This window comes from the organism of the source record quoted next, assembly GCF_019968955.1.
Source record: "MAG: Porospora cf. gigantea A chromosome Unknown PgA_NODE_6_length_103964_cov_336.45, whole genome shotgun sequence".
Taxonomy (NCBI): Eukaryota; Apicomplexa; class Conoidasida; order Eugregarinorida; family Porosporidae; genus Porospora; species Porospora cf. gigantea A.
This window is the reverse complement of record NW_027151849.1, coordinates 35,544-61,031: the sequence shown is the minus strand read 5'-3', so window position 1 is coordinate 61,031 and position 25,488 is coordinate 35,544. Positions and strand designations below refer to the sequence as shown.

Here is a 25,488-nt window from a genome sequence, read left to right as displayed (position 1 = left end):
AATTTCGACCGGCAAACTTCAAACACACTCACTAGATGTCTACTTCAGTGCTGAACACGTCCTTAGTGTCTGGCCTAAAGAGATCGTCGTCTCCTCCGCCTCCTGTTCGTTTCTGCTGCTTCTTTCTCGCTTGCTTCTCCATATTCTCGACAGACAACGGCGTGAATACCTTACTAAGGTCTTGCTTGCCGCCCATGTGAACTCGACCGACGACGTCTCCGAATTCGTTGCGCTCGCGTCCCTTCATCTGCGTCTTAGACTTCTTCATGTGGCTCTTATGGAGCCAGAGGGCCTCCTTCATCACAGCTTCCGGCGCCGCCTTCACACGGTCTATCTTGAGGCGGAATGAGGGGCCGATTTCCTCCAGTTCGACGTTGGGGGTCTCGGTTCCCGATTTCTTCATTTCGATCTTGTAATGGTGGAACTCCACGGTGTTGTCGGCCGTCGCCGTAAGCACGTGTAGCCTCTCGATTCCCTCAGGAAACTTCATTCTCTTGACCGACGGGCCGATAAACATCTCCGACAGCAAGGACTGTACCATCTGCATGTCTGATGAGGAGTCCCAGAGCGACCCCTGGAAGAGCGTCATGGCCTTTGATCCTGTGATTTTCGACGCGAAATCGCTCATAGGCTGGTAGGCCTCCAATTCGAACTCCACCATATCCAGTATCTCACGGTTGAAGGTGCGCCCCATCACCGCCCGGTTGGGCCTTTTCTTCGAGGTGGAAACCATCATAAAGAGCGGGCAGTTCGACATGAGGAGTGTCTTCTCCACACGAGAGGAATCCTCGAATGGGTGCATGTCCTTCTGGTTCTTCCTCGATTGGTACACACAATTGGGCTTGCGGATATGAAACATGTCCTTCAGAAAGGACTGCATTACCTCGCTGGCCTTGTTTCCCTTGAAAAGGTACACGTTCTTGGTTCTTTGGACGAAGGTGCCCTCTTCTCGATGAGCGATTATCTTCTTACCAGCACGAGTCCGGCTGTCTTTGAAGACTTTGCCTTTCTCTTTCTCGGTCAAACCAACCAACATGCGGTCGACCGCGGGTAGATTGCGGTACGCTTCCTTCGCCTTGTCAACCTTGCCCCTCTGCTTGACTGGGGAAATGTTAGAAGGTGACCCCCCAAATACCTACGAAGCTTTCGAATTGAACCTGAAGCACGGGCCATAGTATTATTCGTTAATTACGATGAGATTTGTCGGCTGCACGTTCAAGGGCTTGTTTCCTAGCCTTGAGCTTCGCTATCAGAGAATCGACGCTTCCGTTCTCAGTGTTTGCCTTGACCGACTGGTTGAATTTGTCCTTGAACTTCTCTTTCAGGAGTGAGTCTACAGGGCCTTTAGGCGGCTCAGGTTCACTTTCAACTTCATCATTCGATGGCTCATATTCCTCGTCCTCGTCCATATCCAGCGGTTCATGCTCGACGCTTTCCACGGAAGGCGCTGCGGACGCACTGGCCTCGGCTGAGGACTCACTTCGGGAACTCGCCGCAGAGGCGGAGCCGTCCGATGAGGCGGAGCTTCCCGCGGAGACGGAGCTTCCCGCGGAGACGGAGCTTGCGGGTGATCCTCCGGCAAATCCGACTTCAGTCTCCGTTGCCACCCGCTGTTGGCAGATTGGGACACCCTTCTCAGCATAAATGACGGTACGACCCTCAGGGTCGCGGAAGGATTGGGGGGCGTTCATCGTAGGTGCTGCATGTCGGAAATACTTTGCGAGCTTGTCGGCATCGTTGGGTTGCACGTTGATCTGCTTGTACTGCGCCATTGTGTAGGGCTGGAAGCTACCATCGGGCTTGAGAAATCCCAACAAACCGGTGGACTTACGCCCGGTCAAGAACTGATGAATGTAACACGAAGGCAGCATATGCACCGCAGTGGCGATTTGATACGGCTGCTGGTAGTTCTGGATGGCCTGCCTCTGCAGTTGCCCCACTTCGCGCATATGGAAGCCGGACGAGTCCTGCTGATTCAGCGGCACCATCACCACGTTGGAAGACTTCATCGGAATGAGTGAGCTGTGTCCCGCGGCGGAGACCTTAACGGTCTCACAGGTATAGGGCAGGATCTGGTAGTCTCTGGCCTTCATAGGGTGTTGGAAAATCTGCACTGCTGTGCTTCCATTAGGCAGCGACACCGGTGCCCATGCTGAACATTCTTGTATCTCCTTAACATTCGTCTGCATTCCATTCACAATCTTGTAAATGGTTCTTCTGACCTTTACCCTCTTCATGTTGGGGCCTGGAGGGAGCGAATGAGGCTGCGCGTTCACCACCAGTGGCGCTGTGGCCCAGATGCAGGTAAATAGGAGGTACCAGACGAGGTGCATAAAATTCGCATTCGCCATCACTATTGTGGGATCGTTCAATCAAAATATGTCCTTAGCTTCACGTAAGTTGTGAATGACACCAAGCTCCGTGTTAGCCCTCGCGAAGGTCATCACAGTCGGTTCCTTAGCTCGAAAGAAGGGGTTGGTTTCATACTCCACTTCTAGCGGGGTGGGCACGGTGAGGCGTCCTTCAGAGACAGTGGAAATGGCAGCTTCAAGTCTTGTGATAATGGCCTTGTTGTGAGGTTCGACAACTCTGGCGAAGCCTAGGTTCTTGATGGTGTACTCATGGCCGAAGTACAGAAGAGTGCAAGGCGACATCTACGTCAAAACGGCGGCACGACGTTACCTTTTCAAATCTCCGGAGTACCGTCTGAAAATCTAGCGCTGATCCCTCAAAAAATCTACCACATCCGCCTCCGAACACAGTGTCACCAGTAAACAAGAAAGAAGGGCCGCTCTGTTCGAATAAATACATGAGGTGGCCCCTCGTGTGTGACGACGCCTGTAGCGCCGTCATCTTGAGACTCCCAAATTGCACTACTTCCTCGTCGTGCAGCTCTCGTGTGCAGGCAGGTGTGTCTTCGTATGCAGACGACCAGAACTCTAAATGTGGGAGCTTGCTAGCCAACAGCAGGTTCCCCCCAGCGTGGTCCCAGTGATTATGTGTGGTTAGATGAGCCACCACTCTAGCGCCTCGACACTCGGCTTCGTGGAGTACAGGCGTCGGCTCTAGGGCGTCGATGAGCAGGGCGTCATCCGTCTCGGTGTCAATGACCACGTAAGAGATGTTGTTCCTTCCCACAGGAACAGGAACTACAGTCGCAACACCCATATTCCGATTTAATTCCGATTCCCGTGAACGTTTATCGATTTTTCAATTCAGAGAGCAGTACGTGAATCTTGGATATCTCTTGCCGTAGCTGGCCTGTATCTTCATCCGAGTCAGTCGAGTCGTCTCTTTGTGGGAGAAGCGGGTCTCTCTGAGCCGCCTCCTCATCTGAAAAGTCCGAGCCCTGCTTGTCTGCATAGCCGAGGCGCTCCTTGAACCATTGCCAGTTCCTGTCACGGATCTTGGCCATCCGGGACTCCCTGCCCACGTTTTTGACTGATATGGCGTAGGCGTCCAAAACGATTGTGGTTCCCATGTTGAGAATCAACACGGTAACGAAAATCTTGAAGACGAGGAGCATTCGCATCAATGCTGCGGAGTTCGTCTCCTCCATATCCTTCAACCCTGTGAAGTCAGCAGCTCCGTAGAAGTCAAAGGCAAAGTAAGCAAGCGTCACAAAAGTCCGACCAAACTTGCTGAACTGGTAGAAGTAGGCACCAAAGCGGACGTGAATGATGATCGAGAAGAGCAGAATAATGCAGGCAAAGACTGACAGAAACTGCACCATAGAGAGGAAGCAGAAGGCAAAAGTCATGAGCAAAAACGCTGCCTCCTGCATGAGGAACAGGATTTCGGTCAATCGCATTGAAAGCATGGTGATGACGAGCACGTGGAGTTGGTTGTCTGCGAACAGGCCAAATACGCTCTCTATGAGTTTGTCCTGAAAACTCAGCCAATCTGCTCCCCAGACGATATTCATCATGGACGTCCGCTTTTCAAAGCCTGTGGAGAAGGCCATTGGGCCAGAGGGGAAGAGTACCATAACCAGCGAGGTCGCGACAGCCACGAAGTAGAGAGCGGCAGCTACGTTCTCTATGCACACCATGGCCCATGCGAACCGACGTAAGCGCCCATGCAAGGGATCCACCATGTCGCTCATCACCTCGTCAAACGGCAAGCTATGCCTGATGAACCGGTACAAGTTCCGGGGGAAAGCCACCAGCACGGCGACAAGCGGCACCAGAAACATGCCCAGCTGTAGCGCAATGGTGACTGCTGGCCAAATCAACGTCCAGAGGGAGTGGTGTCGGGGCTGCCGGAGACCATGGAATAGGGTGCGCGCTTGGTAGAAGGCACCGCCCAGACGGTCGAATCGGATATCATACCGTAGGAAGTCGATGTAATCCCCCTTATGCGAGTACTCAGTCTCCTGATCACCCAGGGCGCGTTTTATTGCGAAGGTGACTTTCACTGTTCCTGGGTTACAGGCAAACAGGTAGTCCCAATGGTGGTTCCGGTCAACGAACCTACTCATTCCTGGCTTACGCCTTGAGCTGGCGCCAATTGTAAGCTCCTTCGGATTGTCGTTGAAGGGAGGTTCCGTATTGTGAACCAGAGATTTCCACAGGCGGTTCAGCTTGTCATGAACGCTAGACAGAGGTCCTAGAATCCCTGCCTCCGCATCATCACCTGTCTGAACTAGCGGGGCCAACAATGGGTGGAAATTATTTTGGTTGAAGGTGGTGCTATAGCGTTGATCCTCTGGGGTGTGGTTGTTCTCGTAAAAGGCGTCCAATGCCGTTGGGTTGGAGCCGTACGACGAGTCGTCACCGGACTCCACGACATCATTAACGAACTTCTCCCCACACTCGAGGAGAATGTCGCTATTCGTCCCTTCGAGGTCATCGAAGTCGATCCTGATGATGTCGCACAGGTAAAACTCGGCATCCAAGGGATTGGACGCGAACTCCTGAGCTTGACACCTGCGCTGATAGGCGTCAAGTGCGTTGCCGGCGTCTTCGCGTCCCATGGTTACACTCAGGTCTGGCACCATATACTGAGTGGACAGCTGCTCCTGCAGAGCGTCTGGAGCGGGGAACACGAATCCTCGGATCGAGCTCGTATAAGCAGAGAGATGCTCGTGGTTGACGTAAATTAAGTACGTCATCACATAGCAGACGACTGAATTAGATCCGCCAGACCACCACCCACGTAATAGTGCGATCCAGCCAAGTCTAGCGACTCTTACAGGCGTTAATCGCCAGGTAGGCCGGTGTTCAGCCGCTGCGTAGGAAGATCAAAGCGGCCCCACGTGAAATATGAGCTGCATCTGCAGCCTCCGGCGAGAGAGCTTCAAAAAGGACTGGCATGTGCACCTTTCATTCGCAAGGCCTCAGAGCTGTATGATTTGGGTTTAGGGGTTAATTGTTGTTCAACAGACCTGACCCGAGGGCGTGGGAGCTGTAGGATTTGGGTTTGGGGGTTTCTTGTAGTTCTTACTGACATGACCTGGGCGTGGATCAGGGGTTATGTTGAGTCACTGCTCTGAGCCTGACGTAGGGCGTAGTTGCACATATACACAGAAGAAACGACATGCTCACGGCTCAAGTAAGCTTCTGTCACTCAACTGAGAAGTTATCTTCAACTTCCTTGCCTAGTGCGTTCCAATTAAGAACCAGTCGCAAGCACCATAAATCACCGGTGGGCCATGTACAGAGCAATAGATATTAGGGCTGCCCATGGCAAGGCACAGCACCACCTTTTCAATTCGGACTCGATGGCGATGGCGATAACCTTCTGGGACTGCAACGCCTGGACACTCGACCTTCCAGGAACGTCATGGATGCGGCTGCAGGAAGAGGTGCTGGCTTCAGATAGCTCGAGTAGCTCGAGGTCTTCGCTGAGCATGGGCTGCAGTAGCTCTCGCCAGGGCACGTTTTCGGCCGCATCCCACTTGGGAAAGGCCTTGGGCTCTGCCGCAAACGTGAATGTCGATACTGACTGGACCAAGGCATCGAAGAACGCCGTAGAATCTGAAACTAAGCTACCTCTGCAGAGAGGCCCAAGTAATCTACTGTAGTACCCTTGAAACATTCCACATTCCTTGGGGTTCAGCCCTGCCTTGGCGAAAAGAGGACAGTGGCTAGCCGCCTCCCCGATCTGGCTCGTCAGCAAGTGTAAGGACACAGTTAAGCCTTCAGAACCGAGCTGAAACCCGTAGCGCTGGAATGTAGACAGGGGAGTTCCATTCTTTATGGATATGCGAGTCTCCATATGCACATCGAAGGCACGCATCGAGGCTCTGCTCAGAACTTGTTTGACTCCAACTGGGAAGGAGCCAAGGACATGCGACGTCGATTGGAAGTATAAAAGGCGCGTCACGGGCTCTGACGTCGCTGGAAGCCGAACAGACGTAGTTCCTGAGTTGGTCGCCCATTCTGACCTCTGCAGCGATTCCAACGTGTCCACCAGGTTTTGGCTGGACAGCGTACTCGCGTATATATCCTTCGGAGGCATAAATGTAGATGTAATAACTTCCTCGAGCAGCTCTAGGGACGCCACACCTGACAGTAAAACGGATTTGGTCGCCTGCACTTCTGACCCCAACGCTCTTTCTAGCGCGTTGTGAGTCATCCCACAAATCTGAATTTGGAGGAGGGAGTAGTGCACCTTCACGTGTGCAATGAAACCTAAGCCTGTAGACAGCTTGCCAGTGCTGTCTGCAACCAAAGTTGCTGCTGGAATTGGGCACTCCTTGGTGAGCTACGGAATCATATCATATTTAGGTGGTCACAGAGGCGACAGCGGGCGACTTCCAGCTCGTTGGGTGGGGGACCAACAGTTACAATTGTCTGGGTGCTGATGTACGCGCGTTGCCTCACCCCGTAAAGGTGAGCCGTCTCGGCGGCAGCGGTCGAGAGATCGCCCAAGTGTCAGCCTCGACACACCACAGCGCAGTCATCGTAATACGTCCTGGCGCATCTGGAGGAAAGCTATATACCACCGGTCTAGGGTCTCATGGGAGATTAGGATTTACCAAGGAGACTGAGGACGCTACCGCTGAGGAGGCTATGGGGGCTTGGCATTCTCGTACTTTCACTCGTGTCAACTTCGGAAAGCGTAAGATTAGTCGAGTAGCCTGCGGACCAGATCACACAATGGCAATAGACAACAAGGGTGAACTACACGCCTGGGGGATGAACGACGACCATGCACTCGGAGTGGGTCAAGATGGGGACGTTTATTGGCCGGCGTTGGTACTCTTCAAAGGCTACCCAGATATCCGGATCACCCACGTCGCTTGCGGGGCGAAGCATACACTTGCCTGTTGCTCTGAAGGGCGCCTATACACCTGGGGGCATCCCGACAATCACGTCCTCGGCAACGAGAGCCACCAAGTCGTGGCGTTCCCCCAAGCCGTCACTAACGGGCTGGAAACCGCCAAGATTGTCCAGGTGGCGGCTTCCTTCGCCTCCTCTGGGGCGGTTAGCCAGACAGGAGAAATTTATTGCTGGGGATCAGGAGGCTACGGCCGGCTCGGCCTGGGGTCCTTCGATGACGTGACCAGACCCCGTAAACAAGAGAAGCTCACTGGCGTCGCCATCATCCAGCTGGCTCTTGGGTCCTTTCACGGTTTGGCGTTGGGCCAGAACGGCAATGTCTATGGGTGGGGTTCTGGTACGGCCTCTGGCGTCGCTGAAGGCGGCGCAATGTCAAAGGCAATGGTCTCACCGCAGCGCGTGCAGAAACTCAGTGGTTACCGCGCTGTGCAGCTATCAGTTGGCCTCTACCACTCCTTGATCCTGCTGTCCACAGGAGACATAGTCGGATTCAGTGACAAAGCGGATATGCTGGGAGTGGACGAGAGCGGGTTGAGCTCGGAGCTTACTTTTATCCCTGAACTTCGAAGCGTCTGCGCCGTCACCTCGCTGCTCGAGAAAGCCTCGAAAAACCAGGATGTTGAGCGCAGGAAGAAAGACATAGCTCCCGTGTCCTTAGTCGCCATGGACTTAGACGGCACCAAAGTCGCCTGTCTGGCATCTGGATCCACACATTCAGGAGTAGTGGTGACTACCAATGAATTGTACATGTGGGGAGAAAACGACAGCAACCAGTGCAGTTTCGGTTCAGGACAAATCACTGTGCCAACTCTGATGCAATTGAGCATGCCGGTGACCTCCGTGGCGTGCGGTGGAGCGCATACCATCATCATCACGAAGGACGCACAGATCTTCACATGGGGACGAGGCCGAGAAGGTCAGCTGGGTATCAACTCCATCCCTGCGAAAGTCGAGACGCCAACGAATGTTCCCACACTTCAAGATGTCATCTACATTGCGGCAGGAGTAGACACGAGCGCGGCAATCATATCTGCCGTAATGGGGACCACCACTGGTGTTTCCAGCGGCATTTTATACACCTGGGGCAATGCGGATCTGGGAAAGCTCGGACTAGGGCCAGACACCTCCGCGGGAGCTGTGATCCGTCCAACAAAAGTTGCTGTGGAATTCCCTGTTCGGAAGGTTTTTTTATCTCAAAGCCATACGATCGCTCTTTGTGCCAACGACAGCGTGTGGGGCTGGGGGGCCGGCCGCCACGGAAAGCTAGGAGCGCGGACAGTAGCCAATTACTACGTGCCGACCGAGGTCATGCTCCCACCAAACACCAAGATTGACACCGCAGCTTTGGGAAAAAACCACACTGTCTTCCTTAGCACCAGCGGCAGAGTTTGGACCTGCGGATTCAAGTCGATGGTTTGCCAAACGACAGACGCCGAGCAACCTATCGAGATCTCGGATCTCATTTGCGTTAAGAAGCAGCGGTCATCGGTGCGGCACGTCGCAGTTTACGGCGAGACGACCATTGCTATAACCGGAGGCTTTATGTTTATCTGGGGACGGATACAAAATTACAAGAAGCTGATAGCAGACCGCCGTGTAGATCGCGAACCCATTCGGAATGAAGAGCTGGCGACCAGTCCCATCGCTCTGAAAGGTATTCCTAAAGGAAGTTTCCTGACGATGGGTCGTGGTTTCACGATTGTTCTTGACGATGATTCCTGCCTTCACGGATTCGGCTCCTTCGCTGCAGGAACGGGGACGGGCAAGCGAGCGTCGGAGATCCTACCAACAGCCTTGGATTGCCCGTGGACGGTATCACAGGCGACAGCTGCTCGAGACGGCGGTCGTTTTTCCGATCTCAACCTACCTACTTTGCTGGCGGCGTGCAGGAGTCCGGCGGGACTCGGTTGGAGCACGTTGCAAGCCGCTATTCGAAATGAGCCAGCAGATTACAGCGAGGTTGAGATTCACAGGTTGCAGACTGATTTGTCCCGCCTCCTCAAGCGTCTCATCGAGAAACTGCTGACCAACAGAGACGAGGATACTGGAACGCTACACCCAATTCACAGCATCTGGATGTCCTCCACGTTACGCACCGTGGCCGGCGCCACCGACTGCGAGCTGCCCATATTACACCGACAAATGGCTGGCGCACTGCAGCACGACGACCTGATGCAGGTGCTGCTGCGTTTGCACCGCATGGTCAGCCTTCTCGCCCTGCAGCCCGCATACATCCTGCGGCTCATCTGGAGTATGGATCCTGAAAAGGTGACAGAGACACAGGAGAGCTCCATTAAGAACTTCATTTGGGACATGAGCCGGGTTAACTCGCCCTGGATGGAGGCGTGGGTACAGGCGTTCGGCACGCTGTGCATTCAGAAGGCCAAACTTATCCGAGATGTCTTCCAACACCCCAACTGGTCCTATGCTTTGCTCGCTCTCCTGACGCAGATGGAACCTCTGATGGATCATCTGTTGAACCCCTCCAGGTCTGTCTGGCTACAATGCATGCCCAGCATTCACTACATCGTCAGCTTGAAGGAAGAGACAGAGCTGACGAGGGAGGAGACCCGACAACTTTTCCAGCTTACAGTTAAGATGGCCCAGGATGCGGTTACTGCGTTTGTCTCAGCAGTGACGTCTCTTACCGCTGATAGCCCCCTGTTTCGCTTGAGCTTTGCGTGGGTGAACCAGATCCAAGATATGTCGTTCTCCAAGGAGGCTCGTCCATGGGGGGAGTGGAAACCTGTTGCTTCCCTGCTACTAACAGAGTTCCTGCCTGTATTATGTGACGCAGCCCCGACCTGGATGTTTGAACGGCGAATGACGCCGTCGGATGGCATGGCCACTGCCCTCCCATGTCTGGCTCATATATGTCGGCATGCAAAGCCCCGCCCTGGAGTGAAGATAGATTCCATGAGACGAGCGGTCCTGGACTCAGTTCCTAGCCTAGCCACCTTCCTTGGTGGTGCTGTATTAAGCAGCCAGCACGACATGAACATTCATGTGAAAGGACTGATTCAGGTGTTGGGAAACCACTTGGAAGTATCCACAAGGCCTCTTTTAATCACGACCAGACCTATTGACGTCGCCATCTTCATCAATATGTTGCGACAGTACCAGAGCGCCACTCGCATAGGCGCATTTGATGCCCTGTTCGATGAATTCACAATCTTCGGACCCTCATCCCGACCTTTTGTCTTCGAACGGCCTCTCCTCGAAAGCTTCTCTAAACGTCTGATCCGTGTGCCGTTTGAGGTGGAACGACGGTTTATGCTTGAGGGACAACCGCTGGTCTACGATATGGATACTGGCTACCCCGTTCCCCAGTACCTAGCGAAAAGCCAGGCTGCAGATGGCCTAGACGCCGCCCTAGTCAAGCCTGTCGCGGCCCCCGGCGCGGAGACGAGCTTCGCGAACGCTTTGAGGATGTCGCCACCGATGTCTGACGGCTGCGATTGGCAGAGTTTTAACAAGGAGATGCTCTCCCACAGGAGCTACTTCAGTCGTATCGCGAGGCCAGATCTCGAAACCGCAGGTCTCATTGACCAAGTTCTGTCTTATGTACAGAGCTCTGGCAAAGACCTGTCTGCTCGAGATGTACAGGAGCGGATAATCCAGCGTATGATGGTGAAGAAGGCACACAGGATCTATTTAGAGTCTCTACAGGAAGCTGAGCGTGATTTCAGAGGACGCGCAGACTCTCTCGAGCAGCAGCGAGAGGCAGTATCCGGTGACCTTCTGAAAGTAGTGTGCGATGTGGAGATTCCTGTTCATCTGTCTGACGAGAGCATTCGTGTGGTGGGGCTGGACCCTACAGACCACGCTGCAGTCAGGGACACCTTCCCCAGTTGCGCATGGAAGAAAACGGTGGCTGAGACGCGGGAGCAGGCTTACATAGCCATTCCAGATGTGCCAGATGACGCGATCTTCGCTGCCTCCCTTACGGAGTATTCCCCGTCCGCGGAACCGCCTCCTCCTGGATTTCTAGGCCTCGCCATGCAGCTCACCTGCGAAAGCAAGCAAACGATGTACCTCACACCATGGAGCAGCCGGGGCATGTCCATTGGGATGCTCAACGTGATGGATGGCTCCGTGACGAATGGGCAGGCCGTACAGCTGTTCAGCAGTCTGCTTACGAAACCCTCAGAGGCCGTAGAGCTCAAGGAGGTGGAACCTGAGGAGGAAGTCGAGGTGCTATTCGATACCGTGAACATCCCCGCAACAACCGTCACTTTGATGTGGTGGGAAAGAATGTGGATGCATATGACATTCAAGACACCGAAGGATATGTACGCTTCCAAACACGGAGCAACGACTAACCCCGAAGAGGACTCCGAAGATGTACACCCCGAAGATGAAGATGTCCGCCCCGACGAGGCCTACCATGAAGAGGCTTACGCAGAAGAGGTTTATTCTGAAGACGCCGCGTACAAGGAAGAACCAGAGACCAACGAGAAGTCCTCGGGCGTTTCCAGTCCCTCGAAGCACCAAACCATGAGTCGTCAGACAGCTGCCGCATCCCCACCTGACCCTCTGTATGATCCCAACGAACCCACCGTTCGCGTACGTCAAGCCTACAAGCCCCCACCCAAGTACGACACCAACAAACCGACCACATCGTTTCTGCCTGGACACCGCAATGGTTGATGGCCAACACACGAGTCGTGTCTCATTTTTTGACTTGTCAAGAGATGTCCACATCTCGAAGCACATTTCGGGAAAAATTTGATTATGCGCGTCCCAGCTGATAGAACCTGTTTACTCCCACCTCTACTGCTTTCCATCCTCACTAATTGTTTCACAAAGAACGAACCAGTGCCCCCCCCAGTTCCTAGGAGGTTTCACCCAGACCTGGTAGAGAGAAGCCTACGACCGTGGTCCACCCCCAAACCAAGAACATCTCCAACTAGTGTGTCTGCGTCCTTCGTGGCTATGCTAATGAACTACGCCCCTCAAGTAGGAAAACGTCTTTGGACAGTCTGCATGTCGAGTTCTCCAGCAGTTGCAGAGTCCGACCTGTCTTCCAGTAAGATATCATCGTCGAGTTCTCCAGCAGTTGCAGAGTCCGAGTTGTCTGTCGAGGAGTACTCCAGTAGGATATCATCGAAGCTCGCCGAGATAAAAGCGTTGAAACAGGAGAGACTCCTCCTTCTGTCCAAGGTGCGAAGGTTCAAGAGACTTCGGAGGTAACTTTATAACGCTAGATTAAACTATCGGGACGTGCCTCTAGAAGAGGCATTTGAAATCGATATGGAAGAATCATGTTCTCATGTCTCAAACGGGTGAACACGCTTCCCAATTTTACCACCCGTCTTGAAACACAAAAAAGTAGGAAATACGATCCTCTGCCACCCGATATTCAAAGCAGAATCAGACACAATTACGCGCACTTCTGTCACACAATTACGCGCACTTCATACGATCTTCTGCCTTCTGCATCTCGAGTGACCTCCCCCAGATCCTGCAGCCCTTAGACCAAGACCAAGATAACACAAGGTCAGCAATGACCATGATGATTAGACTTATCTTGAACTCACCAGTGGGCAGCGGCACCAAAGAAAGCTTCTCGTTCAGCATTGGCGAGTACTCGAATACGACTAGCAGCAGGAATCCGCAGAACAGCAGCAGTCCACGGGACAGTACAGTGTTCTTCCAGAAAGAGATCACAAAAGGCTCGCCCTCGTAGTTAGCCAGAAAGGATGCGGCGTGCATAGACGCCAACACTACAAACATCGTCGTGTTAGTCAGATCGGGTCGGAAAGCGCCATCAAGATCGGGGTCGTAGTCAGCGCCTCGATTCGTCACTGCCAGTTGCCATGCACCGTAAATCAGGCCTAAATGGATGACCGACTGTCCGATAAAGGAAAGGAATATCGAGCGAGCGAAGAAGCTCTTACCCGGACGAAGCGGAGTTTTCTGCTCTGATGCGCTAGCTCGAGAGGCCGCGAAGAACAGCACCGAAATGAAGAGGGACTCAACAGTAGTCTGAGTGTCCCCGAACTTCACGCCGTCGAGAGTCAGCACACTCATAACGAAGGCTGTAACCAGGCTATTCAGCGCTAAGAGCAAATACAGGAAGTTCATCGTAGCCAGGGTGCAGTTCCCATACCGAATTAGGGTGGTTACGCAGGAGATGTTGTCGCCCTTATACGCGAACGGTGAGGCAACGGATGCGTCACCCAGCTTCGGCAAGGGCACATCCTCGTCCTCCACATTCTCTAGACGCGCTTGGAACTTCTCAACGAGATCGGCCTCCTTTGCGAGCTTAGCGTTGGGTTGAGACGACATTTGGTCCTTGATTTTGGTGACATCCAGAGACTTGGCTTTCATTAACTCGTCGACCAGAGACTGAAATTCCTTGTCGTTCTGTTGCTGGAGAGTGTTAAACATTTCTCCTTTGCCGAGCCAACGTTGGAAAGCCTGGCCTCCTCGAATTTTCATCCACTTCTTCTTGAGTGGGGGAGGAACTGCGCTAATCGCAACTATCGTTCCGTCAGGGAGTTTTATGGCGTTGGCGGAGCAGTCCTTGTCGCTGGCAATTCTATCGAGTTGCTCATGTTTCTCCTCGACCGTCTCCGCCCCACCAGAAACGAGACTGATACCAATATGGGCTATCTTCAAAGCGCCGACGTCGTTAGTCCCATCGCCAATCATCAGCGTTTTGTGACCTCCCTTGACCAGCGAGTTGACGATTACCTCCTTCTGTAGTGGGTTAACCCTAGCAAAAACAGCAACATGAGGAATCAGCGTCTCCAGCGCCTCTTGCGAGAGCAATTCAAACATCGGTCCCGTCACAACAAGAGTGTGATTCGCTACCAGATCACTTAGAGTGTCGATGTCAAAGGCTCCAATGGGGGTATGATGTCGATCTGTCCACGACAAGTCGCCAGTGCTGTTCGTGAGGACAGCAGTTTTCTTGTGGGCGACGCAGAGTCCGATTTCGATCGCGACCTGGACGGCTGTCAGAGGATTATCCCCTGTGATCATCACACACTTGTGTCCTGTAGCCCTTAGAGTAGCGATAGTCTCCACAGTCTTCGGCTTGATGGGGCAACCAAAACAAAGGAACCCAGCAAAGGTCATATCTTTCTCTAGTTCGGTTCTCGGCAACCCAACCGATGCTTCCGTCACCTCCTTCCATGCCAGTGCAAGTAGTCGTCGCCCCTCTAGGGTAGCCTTCTCACACACCTCCTGGTAGTAAGTGGGTGGGTCCCGAAGGAACTGAAACATGACTTCAGGGGACCCCTTGGAGAGGCAAAGCATTCGTGTTGTGGAGTGGGAGCGCGAGGGGTTCTCTTTGTTTGTGGGGTTGTACTCCCTTCCAGGTCCGGAATGCCGGGTGATAACCGTCATCCTTTGGAGCGAAGAACTGAATGGGAAGCGCTTCACGATATGCAATGTGTCGTCGTTGGGACCCGTACGAACCGAGTTGTTAGTAGGGTCGAATGGCACCGTCGAAACCATCTTGGAGGAGTGAAGATAGAAGTGGGTATCTACCGAAGCCAATGCCGCCACCTCCATGCCGTCGCCCACCACTTGTGATAGTGTTCGGCCGTCCTGAGTCACCTCGAAAGTGCGACCGAGAGAATGGCATCCAGCCATCACACAGGCACTTTCAAACGGCAGTTTCTGGTTGAGGACGTTTGTGAGAGGCTTGTCATCCTCCTTTGGAAGTTCCACCAGCGAGTCGGATGGGATACCGAGCACCCCCAACACGCGCATTCTATCTGATGTGAGTGTGCCGGTCTTGTCGAAGCAACAGACTGTCAGTTGACCAGCGAAGGGAACTCGGAAGGGCTCAGTGCAGTGCATTCGCGCCTTGAGAAGTTGAAAGAGTGAGAGATTGACCGCCATTGACAGCGTAACGGGAAACTCAGGAGGCACGACGCTTGTGAATATGAGGATACAGGAGAGGAGGAGCCTGAACCGCGACCTGCTGGCCTCCTGCCATTCATGGAAGAACACATACACAGACGCCACGATACCCACGACGCTGAGCATTCCCAAGTACAGAAATGCCTCCTTACTGTCAACAGTGACTCGATCCGAGGAGAAGATGATCGTCCGAACTAAAGATCCCTGCTCCGTACTGAAGCCAGTAGTGAGTGCATATGCCAGGAGCATAGGGCGGGATTCATCCGGGAGCATGTCAGTGGTCTCCCGTGCGTCCACAGTGACCGAAACAAGACTGGTGCCTGCGAACAGTACCGAGGCCTTGGATCCATTAATATCCAACGTCGACTCGTCCAAGCCATCCACGGGGTTCTTGAGGCAAGGAACGGACTCACCAGTAAGTAAGCACTCATTCAAGACGGCCTCACCTGCGAGCAACAAGGCGTCACAGGGAATCGTATCCGTGTCCTTATTGTTCTTGGCGTATATGGCGAAAAGGTCACCCGGGACTATGTCATCATTGGATACGTGTACCCAGATATCGTCCCTACGGACCCAGACGTCTCGTTGCTTTAGCTTCATGTCGTGCATCTCGCCCATCTCCTTTATTCTTCGCGTAACGAGCTGTGCCTCGAGGCCCACCAGCATCATCAGACTCATGAGAGCGTATTGCCACATCTCATCGAGAAGCCATAGCACCATGGTTCCCATCTGAAACACAAAGAACGGGGCTACTGCGTGCTCCTTGAAAAGTTCCAAGAAAGTGGGCAACGTCATTTCGTAGTTGTTAACTCCGTAAGTCTCACGGCGCCTTGCCGCTTCTGCGGATTCGAGTCCAGAGGACGCCACATATGTCTTGATCTGCAAGTCCACAGGGAAATCAAGTTCTTGGAATTCTTGTCCGTTCCATTGCAGTTTAAGCTTGTCCACATCAACCGACACCTTTCCGTTGACTTTGTGCAGGGGCACCAAACGGACTTGCCTGTTCTCCTTATCAGGCCATACCATGGCATGAGTAGCAGCATCGAGGCAGTCCGTCTGGTCAAATCGAATTCTAGCCTTGGCGAAGACGTGCCAATGCGACGCCAGAAAGACGCCTAGATGCGCCATCAGCGTAAACGCCACAGTAAGGAAGTAGAGGGTTGGAAGGTCGAATACTCTGTGAATGATCTGAGTCCGAAATTGTCCGTAAACTCACCTCTGGGGCCTCCTGCTGAAGATTCTCTGAGATGACGTCCAGTATCTCCTCTTCCTGTTCTCCGAACACCTCACCCAGAACACCGTGGCTGGACATCATCGCCAACAGCAGAGGGTACACCACCAGGAACGGCTTCACATCCAAACGACCCCAGATCGAGCTCTTGGCCCTCAGCAACTCAAACTTGCGCATGTCAGGTGAAATGGAGAAATACTCCCCAGAGAGCGAAGGTCGCCTCTCTCAGGTGACATGTCGCCCACTGAGCACAATCAAGGCACGACTGATGATCTGAATTTGTAGTTGTTGCACAAAACTAGACACAAACTTCGCTAGTACTTGACTACAGCTCGTAAGCACGCTCCGTCATGAAGTGCACCCACAGCGTCTTCGATGGCTTCAACGCCTTCGAACCTGTGCGTAATGAAGTGGTCCACCGGCAACTCACCCTCAATGCTACGCGTAACAAGCTTTGGAACGTCGGTGCGCCCTTTCCAACCGCCAAAAGCGGTTCCAATCCACCTCCGTCCAGTAACCAACTGGAAGGGGCGAGTCGCGATCTCTTGCCCACTGGCAGCGACGCCTATAACGCATGACAGGCCCCACCCGCGATGGGCTGCCTCCAGCGCCTGCCTCATTACATTGACGTTCCCTGTACAATCGAAGGTGTAGTCCACACCCCAACCAGTGAGACCCACGAGGACTTCGTTCATTGGCTTTGTGTGCTCCGACGGATTGAGACAGTCTGTGGCTCCGAGTTTGGTGGCAGCAGTGAACTTCGCAGAATTGAGATCTACTGCGAAAATACGCCTCGCACCAGCAATTTTGGCAGCTTGTACCACTGCCAACCCGACAGCCCCCATACCCCAAACTGCCACTGTGGAATTGGCTTCTACCTTAGCGTTGTTCCATACAGCTCCGAAGCCGGTGGAAACGCCGCAACCGAAAAGACATGCTTGCTCCATAGGACACCGGCGATCTATCTTGGCACAAGAAATCTCAGCGACGACAGTGTACTCCGAAAATGTCGAGCAACCCATAAAATGATAAAGAGTCTCGCCGTCGGGGCCAGTAAACCGCGAAGTACCGTCAGGCATAACGCCGCGGCCTTGAGTGGCACGTATCCTAGGGCATAGATTGGTCTTGGGCGACATGCAGAAAACACAATCCGACGCATTGCATTGAGGGGTATAGCAGGGCACAACATGATCCCCAGGCTTCACGCTCAGGACTCCGGAGCCAACAGATTCCACAATGCACCCTGCCTCGTGACCCAGGATGCACGGGAAGAGCCCCTCAGGATCTTGTCCACTTAGCGTGTAGATATCAGTATGACATAAGGCGTTCGAGACCACCTTCAGTCTGACCTCTCCTGCTTTCGGCGGTGCCACAATGACGTCCACAACGTCCAACGGCGCTTTCGGCGCCCTCGCCACAGCTGCGCGACACCGTATAGGTTGGGCAGCGGTATCGAATTCGACAACTGGAGCCAGGGGCAGACGAGTATGCAATGCCCTCGCGTGGTGGTCTATGTGATCCGAAACGAACGTCGACACGAAGTAGTACGAATGCCCGTGCCCGGGTTGTCGTCGAATACGTGTAGCCTGTCCTACTGAGCGGCATTCCGCTTCGAATTCATCGATTCGTAGCTGGGAAGCGTGTTCGTCAACGAGCCCGACGTCGACAAGAATTGTACCCAGTGCCTTCTGGGGCCCATTCGTTTTAAGGAGCTCGCAAGAGTCATATTCAACGCCCGAATCCACAGAGCCTAAATACCCCTCAAAGGCCTTAATTCCCCAAGGACACTTGGTTGGGTTGCATATCGGAGCGAACGCCGAAACGGACGCGTACGCGTCCGGATTCTTCAACGCGATCATAAGGGCACCGTGACCTCCCATGCTATGCCCGAAAATAGATTTCAGGCCAGGAACGACTGCAAATTCCGCCTCGACCAGCGCTGGAAGCTCTTCTGTCACATACGTGTACATTCTGTAAGAGCTCTTCCACGGCTCCTCCGTCGCGTCGAGATAAAATCCAGCACCACTTCCAAAGTCGTATGATGAATGCTCGTCAGGTAGGTCGCTGCCTCGAGGTGAAGTGTCGCACACCACAACTGCTAGATTTTGTTTGTTGGCATGTTCGAATGCGCCTGCCTTTTGGCAGAAGTTCTCGTCCGTGCAGGTCAGGCCTGACAGAAAGTAAACTGCCGGAACGTCAGTGTACTCCGCCTGATGAGGCAGGAAAACACTGAAAACCATGTCCGTCCCAGTGACCGAGGATGGGTGTACGCACTTGACGAGCTGGCCTCCTGCAACGGTTGCGATGTTGACGCGCCGCATTGTGACAATTTCGTTATAAATATGCCAGAGTGATGTATCGACTAGTGGAAATAGTTTAGCTGGATTTCTTAGTTTGGAGTGTGACGTCCCCGAATAATGGGATACTTCACCCCCCCCCATCCAACAACACCTCAACAATCACTTCAACCATCCCACTCGGGCGAATGTGGACCTGATGGAGGGCATGAACACCGAAGCTAGAGTGTTGATTCCTTGAATAGTCACAATATCCAGCACCTATGGTGCAAAACACTCACACTATGGTGCAATCGCCTTTCAAAAATTTAATATGTCCCCTAAGTCCAAGTACCGCCGTCAAGAATCGAAGATACGCCGCGATGACGTAGTCAGCCGTCTGGTGTGGATCGCCGACGCTGACTCCCCAGAAGCCTTCGTTAAAGGTCAGGTCGTTTCCGTATCGGAGAAGGAAGTGGAGGCGGACGTCGAAGGAAAGGTGCGCAAGGTGCCCATTGAACAAGTCTTCAATACCAACGACGTGGACGAGATTAAGCTGGTCGATGTGGCACGACTACCGCACGCTAATACGGCTGCTGTAATCGACTTCCTAAGAGTACGATTCCTCGCGGATGAGATCAGCACGTACGCTGGTACGCTTTTACTGACGGTCAACCCCTTCAAATGGATAAAAGACCTCTACACCGAAGAGGCAATCGGAACTTACAGGATATCTGGCCTCATCACGTTGCCCATAGGTCTGCCTCCGCATCCGTTCGCTGTTGCCAACCGAGTAGTCAATTCAAGGGTGGCGTTCCAGGCCAATCAAGTGTGTATCGTCTCCGGAGAGTCAGGAGCGGGCAAAACTGAGACAGCCAGGCAACTCATGAACTTCTTCGCCTATAACCCCGATGAGATATCAACGAATGAGGTCCAGCATACGATTCTGAAGTCCTCGGCTTTCATGGAGTCTGTAGGAAACGCCAAAACCCTCAGAAACAACAATAGCTCCCGCTTTGGCCGTTTCTTCCGTCTAAAACTCCACCACTCTGGAGGCATTCTCGCTGGGTTGCAGAATCAGTACTTGCTCGAGCTCTCTCGGCTGGACTTCCAGAACCCTGGAGAGAGGTCATACCATGTCTTTTACCAATTGACCAACCACGTGCATGACGCTGATTGCCATCTGCGGCCACAGGAATGGTACAAGTACCTTAACCAGTCTGGGACTTACTCCGTACCCACCGTCAACGACAAGGAGATGCACGATGACATGATCTCGGTGCTCTCATCCGTCATGAATCCTGAAATGCTAAAGAACTTCCTCAAAACTGTGTCTGCGGTCTTACTTTGCGGGAACGTGGACTTCACCAAAGCGGAACGACTGAGCTCGGCAGAGTGGGAAACCAGGGCGAAACTCATACAGCGCTGCCAAGCTGAGCACGGAGAAAGAGCTGACTGAAGTCGCCTCTTTGTCTGGCCTGGACTTCAAGAGCCTCCATTACCACGTGACCACGTCCAAAAAGACAATCGCGGGCGCTGCAGTCGAGAAAGCTCTCACGGCTCCGGAAGCGGTCAACGCCGTCAGAACGATGTCGAAAGTCCTCTATGCGACACTGTTTGACTTCGGCGTACAGCTGATTAATGGGAAGATCTCAGACCCTGTAATGGAGCCCTGGGTGGGTATCCTCGACATCTACGGCTTCGAGTTCTTCCAAAAAAACTCCTTTGAACAGTTTCTGATCAACTACGCCAACGAGAGGCTTCAGCAATATTTCATCCAGTACTTTTTCATCGCAGAGAAGTCAGAGTTAGAGGCGGAGGGCCTCGATAGCGGCGTAATCGTTTACGAAGACAACGCGGCCTTGTTGGCAGTAATGGATGGAAAGACATCCGTACTTTCCTTGCTTGAAGACACCTGTCTGCAGGCCAGTGGAACTGCGGAAACCTTCACGAACAACATCCACCAGGCTCTTGACAAACCTGGCGATCCGAAGCTCTACGTAAAACCCAAGCTCAACTCTCGTGAGGCCTTCGGGTTGGCGCATTCTGCGGCTCAGGTGGAGTATAACACGACAGAGTTCGTCGTGAAGAACAAGCTTAGAATGCCAGCGGCAATCTGCGAACTCTTCAAGCAGTCCTCCAACTCATTTGTACGAGCAGCGTTTGAGATGGTCGATATTCCGGATGAAACGAAGATGAAAGGCCGATTCACAGGATCGATTTTCCTTAGGGAAATAGGGTCCCTTCTAGTGCTGTTGCGGTCTGCGACACCTCATTTCATACGGTGCATGAAGCCTAACAGCGTCCTCAAACCACAAATCGTTGAGCCGCAAATGTTAGAGAACCAACTCCACGCCCTCGCCATCCTGCAAGCCGTCGACATTGTCCAGAAAGGTTACGCATACCGAGCTGAGTTTTCCACGTTCCTAGAGGAAAATCAGGCGATCCAGATGATCCTCGGACTCGCAGGCACAGGAGACTCCCGCGCCGGTACAGAGACCCTTCTCACTACTTTGGGAATAGACAAAAGTCAGTGGGTGCTTGGGGTCTCGAAGGTCTACATTCGGAAGGAGGGCTGGACCGATGTTGACTCCAAATTCAAAACGATGCTGAGCGCGGTGGTGCCGCTGGTAGAGACCATTCAGAATGCCTACAAAGCCTTTAAGGTTCGGGATCTAGCTCGTCGTACGTTGACTTCGCAAAAACTACTCCAGAATGGCGTACGACGCTACTTGTCGGTACGAGATCTGCTCACCCGACGAAAACTGGCCAACTTCGTGTTCGGTCTGTCTCTTCTCTGCTGTAGAGTCAGCTTTCTTCCGATGGAGACAGAAGCGGCTATTCGGATACAGGCGTGCAGTCGCGGGTTCCTAACACGGAAGCGATACGCGAATGAAATTCTACGCATCACCTCTCGCCAGCGCATCCAGACCTTGGCTCGCCACATCCATACCGTCACCAAGACCATACGGTGGCGTCGGCGTGCCAGGAGGAACGTGGAGGAGAGGGCGGCAACCGGAATACAGGCTCTTTGGAGAGGGCATCAGGGTCGTCTGCAGGCGCGGGACGCGCAAAGACAGCTAGTGCTGGAACGCCAATGCGTGCACATCCAATCGGTATGGAAGGGATACGAAACGAGAAGGCGCGTCAAGGTGCTTAAGGAGCTACATCCTCATATCACAAGGATTCAAGCGGGATGGCGTTCATACGTGTTGCGTCGGCAGATCCGTGGGAGGGATGGTGAGCGGTTGAGAGATATGGTTCAGTTGCATCGACAACGTCGGCGTGTACAAGCCGCTGCACGCACATTCCACACACAGGTACGGTTCTCCCAGCTCCACAAGACTGGGGAACTACTGCAGGCGCTGGCCCTCCCGAAATTGCTGATGTCGCAACGCTTGTCCGTTCGGTGGGGCGCTCTGACCATCCAGGCTTGGTGGCGGGGGGAACTGGTGAGGCGGCGTGTGGCAGCTTCCAGGGTAAGGCTACTTGTGGACTGGAAAGTGCGCCAAGCGGACGAGTTGACGACGATGGAGTCGTACAATGGACTGATATTCAATGCTGATGGAGTGGTGATTGATGGCAAGGAAATCTCCGTCAGACCTCGAGAAAGGCCAGACACTGCGGATGTTATCCAGCTTGCCCACGATTTGGGAAAACTCCCTTGTCGGGAGGGTCTGAATTTCCTCAACGCTAAGGTCTCGGTCGTCTCCGTTTGCTCGAGATGCTACCCTAATGGCCTGATGAAGACCATAACAGACATCAGCCGAGCACATCGCACTGGAATTCGACAGGTGGCTTGCGGCGCGTTCCATACCGTTGTGCTCACTTTGAAAGGTCACCTCTGCGTCATGGGAATCTCGGAAGTTCTAAAGGATCGACTACCAACTCGGTGGAGGCAACTAGAGACCGCCGTACCTATTCTGACTGTACGTTGTGGGCTGGACTTCTCGGTAGCAGCGTCCAGTAGTTATCGGTTGTGGGCGTGGGGCAACAACCTGCAAGGTCAGTGCGGTTGTCGGCCGAGCGAGGCCTTCGTCAGTCAGCCAACACCCGTACTGCTATCATCTCCGGTCTCCGATTTCTCTTGTGGGGCGGCCCACAGCGCGGCTTGTGGAATGGACGGACGTCTGCATGTTTGGGGTCGAGGATCCCACATAGGACTCAAGGCGACGACTCAGGACATCGCTGCGGTAGGGTTCTTGTGTGCTTTAAACGCAGCCCGTAGCACTAAAGAATCTGCAGTCAGCGGCCAAGGTGCAAGGAGGTATTGTAGGAGTGAAATGTGGGCTGGGGCGCTCGTACTTTTGGACGTCTAACGGTCAGCTGTTCGTCTTCGGAGCCCCACGTGTCGCAGGTCACGCGCTTGGGCTGCAAGGCTCCTCACTCAACCCCAATAAGCCCGCACGAGTGGCTGGCGTGCCGCCGGTAGTAACGGTCACGTGTACGTACTACGCCGACTTCGCCCTGACGTCCAGCGGCGACATCTACGTCTGGGGCAAGCTGACTGTTACATCTGAATAGTGAGTTGGGCAGCGAGGCTTCACACAGCGACACCAAGCAAGGTACACCGTTGAAGCTCTCACAGGCTGCTTGGCCCTCCGAAAAACTTTTAGATCTGCAAGGGGGTTGGAGTGAAGCGACCGCCCTTACCACCGAGGGCCGTGTATTTGTATGGGATCGGTATACCCCAGGGGAATCGTCGCTAGTTCCGACTGCGTTTGAGTTCTTGCCGGCTGACGGGAGAAGGTGCAGTCGTCTGAACCACGTTGGCTGCCTGGCCTTCTCTGCGACGTTTGCAGACACCAACTAGGGGAACGGTGGAAGCTCGCATCGGCAGGTGGGACACTCCATCTTGATGTTCAACCACTCAACGAGACAAGCCTGGTGGTAGACGTGGTCACAAGGAGTCACCACGCGACGGTCGTCGCCCTCCTCCTGGCTGATGTCCACCGGCAGCATGCAAATCACACAGTCGAAGCCAGCGATTTCAGCCAAATCCTCGCTGGCGTCGTCGCTTTCAACCTTACCAATCGTCTCTGGTTCCACCTCCGTCAATTCCACGTCAATCGATTTCACCTCTTCGCGTCTAAACCATCGAACAGGCCAGGTCCTTGCTGCCACGTCGCGTAGGTGTCTAACCACCGACTTCGTCTGGTAGGAGGCGCCCAGAGCACCCCGTTTCACGGCACTCTGCGCAGTCCTTGCCACTTGACGCACCTCCATCAGCTTCAGCTTGCCCGGTAGTGGCCGATGATAGTCGTACACGTGAGGCAGCCACGCGAGAGGAACGAAGCATCGGGGACCGTAGGTAGACTGGAGGAAGGCTGCCACGGTTTGAATGACTACCGTCAGAACAAACATGGCTGCTATCGACACGCTGGGAGCTCCCAAGATGCTGTCCCCAAGGTCGTCGTTGAAAACCGACCACCCTTCCGGTAGCAGGTACATGTACAAAGGGAACGCCAGCTTGGTAACGGACAAGCCCACGTAGATCTGGAAGGGAATGCTATTCCGTTGTCCTTGCCATACATCCTTGAACATTTGGGGCGTCCATAGGAAGCAGAAGACGAGGACCATCAACGATGGCAGCACTTCGCAGATGCGCAGAAGGAAAAAGATGCTCACTGTGACGCTCAGTGAAAAGGTCCTCACGAACTTGGAGCTTTCGTCGCGGATCCAGGCGTCAGCTTGGGCCTCCGTCTGCAACACAAGGTTACGGCGCATCGATACCACACTCTGGAGGATTTGCGTCCTCCACACATGAACGATGAACCGAAGTTGAAATGCAAAGATGCATACGCCTTTCAGGATAACAGTAAAGATGAAGACGGGCATGAAGACGCCTCCGTCAAACCCAGCATTCATAACCAACGCGCCATAATAGATGTCCACGACGAGGTGTACGGCCAGGGTACCCAGGGAGACCTTGGTCACGGCCGATTCCTGACCATAGCTGACCAGGGCATGGTGAAAATAGAGCTCCGCGCCAAAGGTGAGTAGTGTGAGGGCGAGGAAGACGGCAGTCACCAGGCGGAACTTGAACAAGTCAATCTCAACACCGGTGAAGGTGATCCTGAATTTGCATAAGGCCGAGTCGAAAGTAGCAGTTACCGACCTGTCTGGTTGCAGCCAGCGGTTTCGACCGTCGCGCATCAAGGATTTCCCCCATTGCACGCTTGACCCTGTGAGGGAAGCCGGGAGAGAGATTGATCCGATAATAGGGCAGTCCACAGCTCCAAGCTCCGACGCCAGGCTATAAGGTAGAAAGGACCCCTGCATCACTGCTGGTTGGTCGTCCGTCATCTTTAAACCGGAAAACGAGGCACGCTGCTTGGTAGGGTATCTTCCCAGTGTCTTGAAAGAGGCTGCGAGATTCAGGAGGCGCAGCCCACCCACTCGCGACATTTGCGAGTCGTACATGATAACTCCCTTTCCGGTATCGGCCAATTCATTCCGAAACACCAGATTGTAAGTGCCGCTGAAGGCCAACATGAACTCGGGCGACTGGTCTCGTGTGGCAATTTCGTAGTGCACCTGATGTGAGGGTCGCTCGTTGTGATCTCCACTGGATTGACCGGCCAGCAACAGCATTAGGAGGAAGAGGGCAAAGCAATGCTGTTGATGTTGCCCAACCAGCGACCGAAAAAAAGTGCGTACGAGAATCCAAATCCTGGCAACAGCACTCTCCTCCACATCCTCCGTCTCTGCTGGCGGCCTCGGTATCTGTGGTTGCGATAAGCGGAATACCGTCAGTCTAATGCTGTCGTTTGACTCCGAGTCTGACTCCGCTGAGTCCGCTTGCATAAATTTCACA

General features: G+C 53.6%; 9 protein-coding genes across 13 annotated transcripts; 2 read left to right on the top strand and 7 right to left on the bottom strand.

Annotated features, from left to right (window-relative positions):
* Positions 1-31: 31 nt before the first annotated feature.
* Positions 32-2,351, bottom strand: KVP18_002328 (uncharacterized protein; the record flags this gene model as incomplete). The annotated part of the gene is made up of 2 exons (XM_067953129.1): positions 32-1,101; positions 1,193-2,351. The coding sequence occupies 2 exons, from the start codon at positions 2,349-2,351 to the stop codon at positions 32-34; spliced, it is 2,229 nt and encodes a 742-aa protein (XP_067806700.1).
* A 21-nt stretch (positions 2,352-2,372) lies between these two features.
* KVP18_002345 (uncharacterized protein) lies at positions 2,373-3,168 on the bottom strand (the record flags this gene model as incomplete). Of its 2 annotated transcripts, XM_067953165.1 has the most annotated exons (2): positions 2,373-2,654; positions 2,683-3,168. In XM_067953165.1, the coding sequence occupies 2 exons, from the start codon at positions 3,166-3,168 to the stop codon at positions 2,373-2,375; spliced, it is 768 nt and encodes a 255-aa protein (XP_067806733.1). The 2 variants fall into 2 exon arrangements, with proteins under 2 accessions (XP_067806733.1, XP_067806734.1); XM_067953166.1 differs by lacking the exon at positions 2,683-3,168.
* A 31-nt stretch (positions 3,169-3,199) lies between these two features.
* On the bottom strand, positions 3,200-5,315 carry KVP18_002341 (uncharacterized protein; the record flags this gene model as incomplete). Of its 2 annotated transcripts, XM_067953159.1 has the most annotated exons (3): positions 3,200-5,127; positions 5,158-5,229; positions 5,258-5,315. In XM_067953159.1, the coding sequence occupies 3 exons, from the start codon at positions 5,313-5,315 to the stop codon at positions 3,200-3,202; spliced, it is 2,058 nt and encodes a 685-aa protein (XP_067806727.1). The 2 variants fall into 2 exon arrangements, with proteins under 2 accessions (XP_067806727.1, XP_067806728.1); XM_067953160.1 differs by lacking the exons at positions 5,158-5,229; positions 5,258-5,315 and having other exon boundaries at positions 3,200-5,113.
* Positions 5,316-5,640: 325 nt separating this feature from the next.
* On the bottom strand, positions 5,641-6,579 carry KVP18_002363 (uncharacterized protein; the record flags this gene model as incomplete). The annotated part of the gene is made up of 1 exon (XM_067953190.1): positions 5,641-6,579. One exon carries the CDS (start codon positions 6,577-6,579, stop codon positions 5,641-5,643), a length of 939 nt encoding a protein of 312 aa, XP_067806758.1.
* Positions 6,580-6,628: 49 nt separating this feature from the next.
* On the top strand, positions 6,629-11,936 carry KVP18_002349 (uncharacterized protein; the record flags this gene model as incomplete). Its single annotated transcript, XM_067953173.1, has 2 exons — positions 6,629-6,703; positions 6,732-11,936. The coding sequence occupies 2 exons, from the start codon at positions 6,629-6,631 to the stop codon at positions 11,934-11,936; spliced, it is 5,280 nt and encodes a 1,759-aa protein (XP_067806741.1).
* Positions 11,937-12,692: 756 nt separating this feature from the next.
* Positions 12,693-16,572, bottom strand: KVP18_002356 (uncharacterized protein; the record flags this gene model as incomplete). The annotated part of the gene is made up of 2 exons (XM_067953181.1): positions 12,693-16,352; positions 16,381-16,572. The coding sequence occupies 2 exons, from the start codon at positions 16,570-16,572 to the stop codon at positions 12,693-12,695; spliced, it is 3,852 nt and encodes a 1,283-aa protein (XP_067806749.1).
* A 137-nt stretch (positions 16,573-16,709) lies between these two features.
* Positions 16,710-18,716, bottom strand: KVP18_002369 (uncharacterized protein; the record flags this gene model as incomplete). Its single annotated transcript, XM_067953196.1, has 1 exon — positions 16,710-18,716. One exon carries the CDS (start codon positions 18,714-18,716, stop codon positions 16,710-16,712), a length of 2,007 nt encoding a protein of 668 aa, XP_067806764.1.
* A 289-nt stretch (positions 18,717-19,005) lies between these two features.
* KVP18_002361 (uncharacterized protein) lies at positions 19,006-23,195 on the top strand (the record flags this gene model as incomplete). 3 transcript variants are annotated; one of them, XM_067953186.1, is made up of 3 exons in its annotated part: positions 19,006-20,066; positions 20,095-22,864; positions 22,893-23,195. In XM_067953186.1, 3 exons carry the CDS (start codon positions 19,006-19,008, stop codon positions 23,193-23,195), a joined length of 4,134 nt encoding a protein of 1,377 aa, XP_067806754.1. The 3 variants fall into 3 exon arrangements, with proteins under 3 accessions (XP_067806754.1, XP_067806756.1, XP_067806755.1); XM_067953187.1 differs by lacking the exon at positions 19,006-20,066 and having other exon boundaries at positions 20,261-22,864; XM_067953188.1 differs by lacking the exon at positions 22,893-23,195 and having other exon boundaries at positions 19,006-20,130.
* Positions 23,196-23,480: 285 nt separating this feature from the next.
* Positions 23,481-25,478, bottom strand: KVP18_002337 (uncharacterized protein; the record flags this gene model as incomplete). The annotated part of the gene is made up of 1 exon (XM_067953153.1): positions 23,481-25,478. The coding sequence occupies one exon, from the start codon at positions 25,476-25,478 to the stop codon at positions 23,481-23,483; it is 1,998 nt and encodes a 665-aa protein (XP_067806721.1).
* Positions 25,479-25,488: the final 10 nt, after the last annotated feature.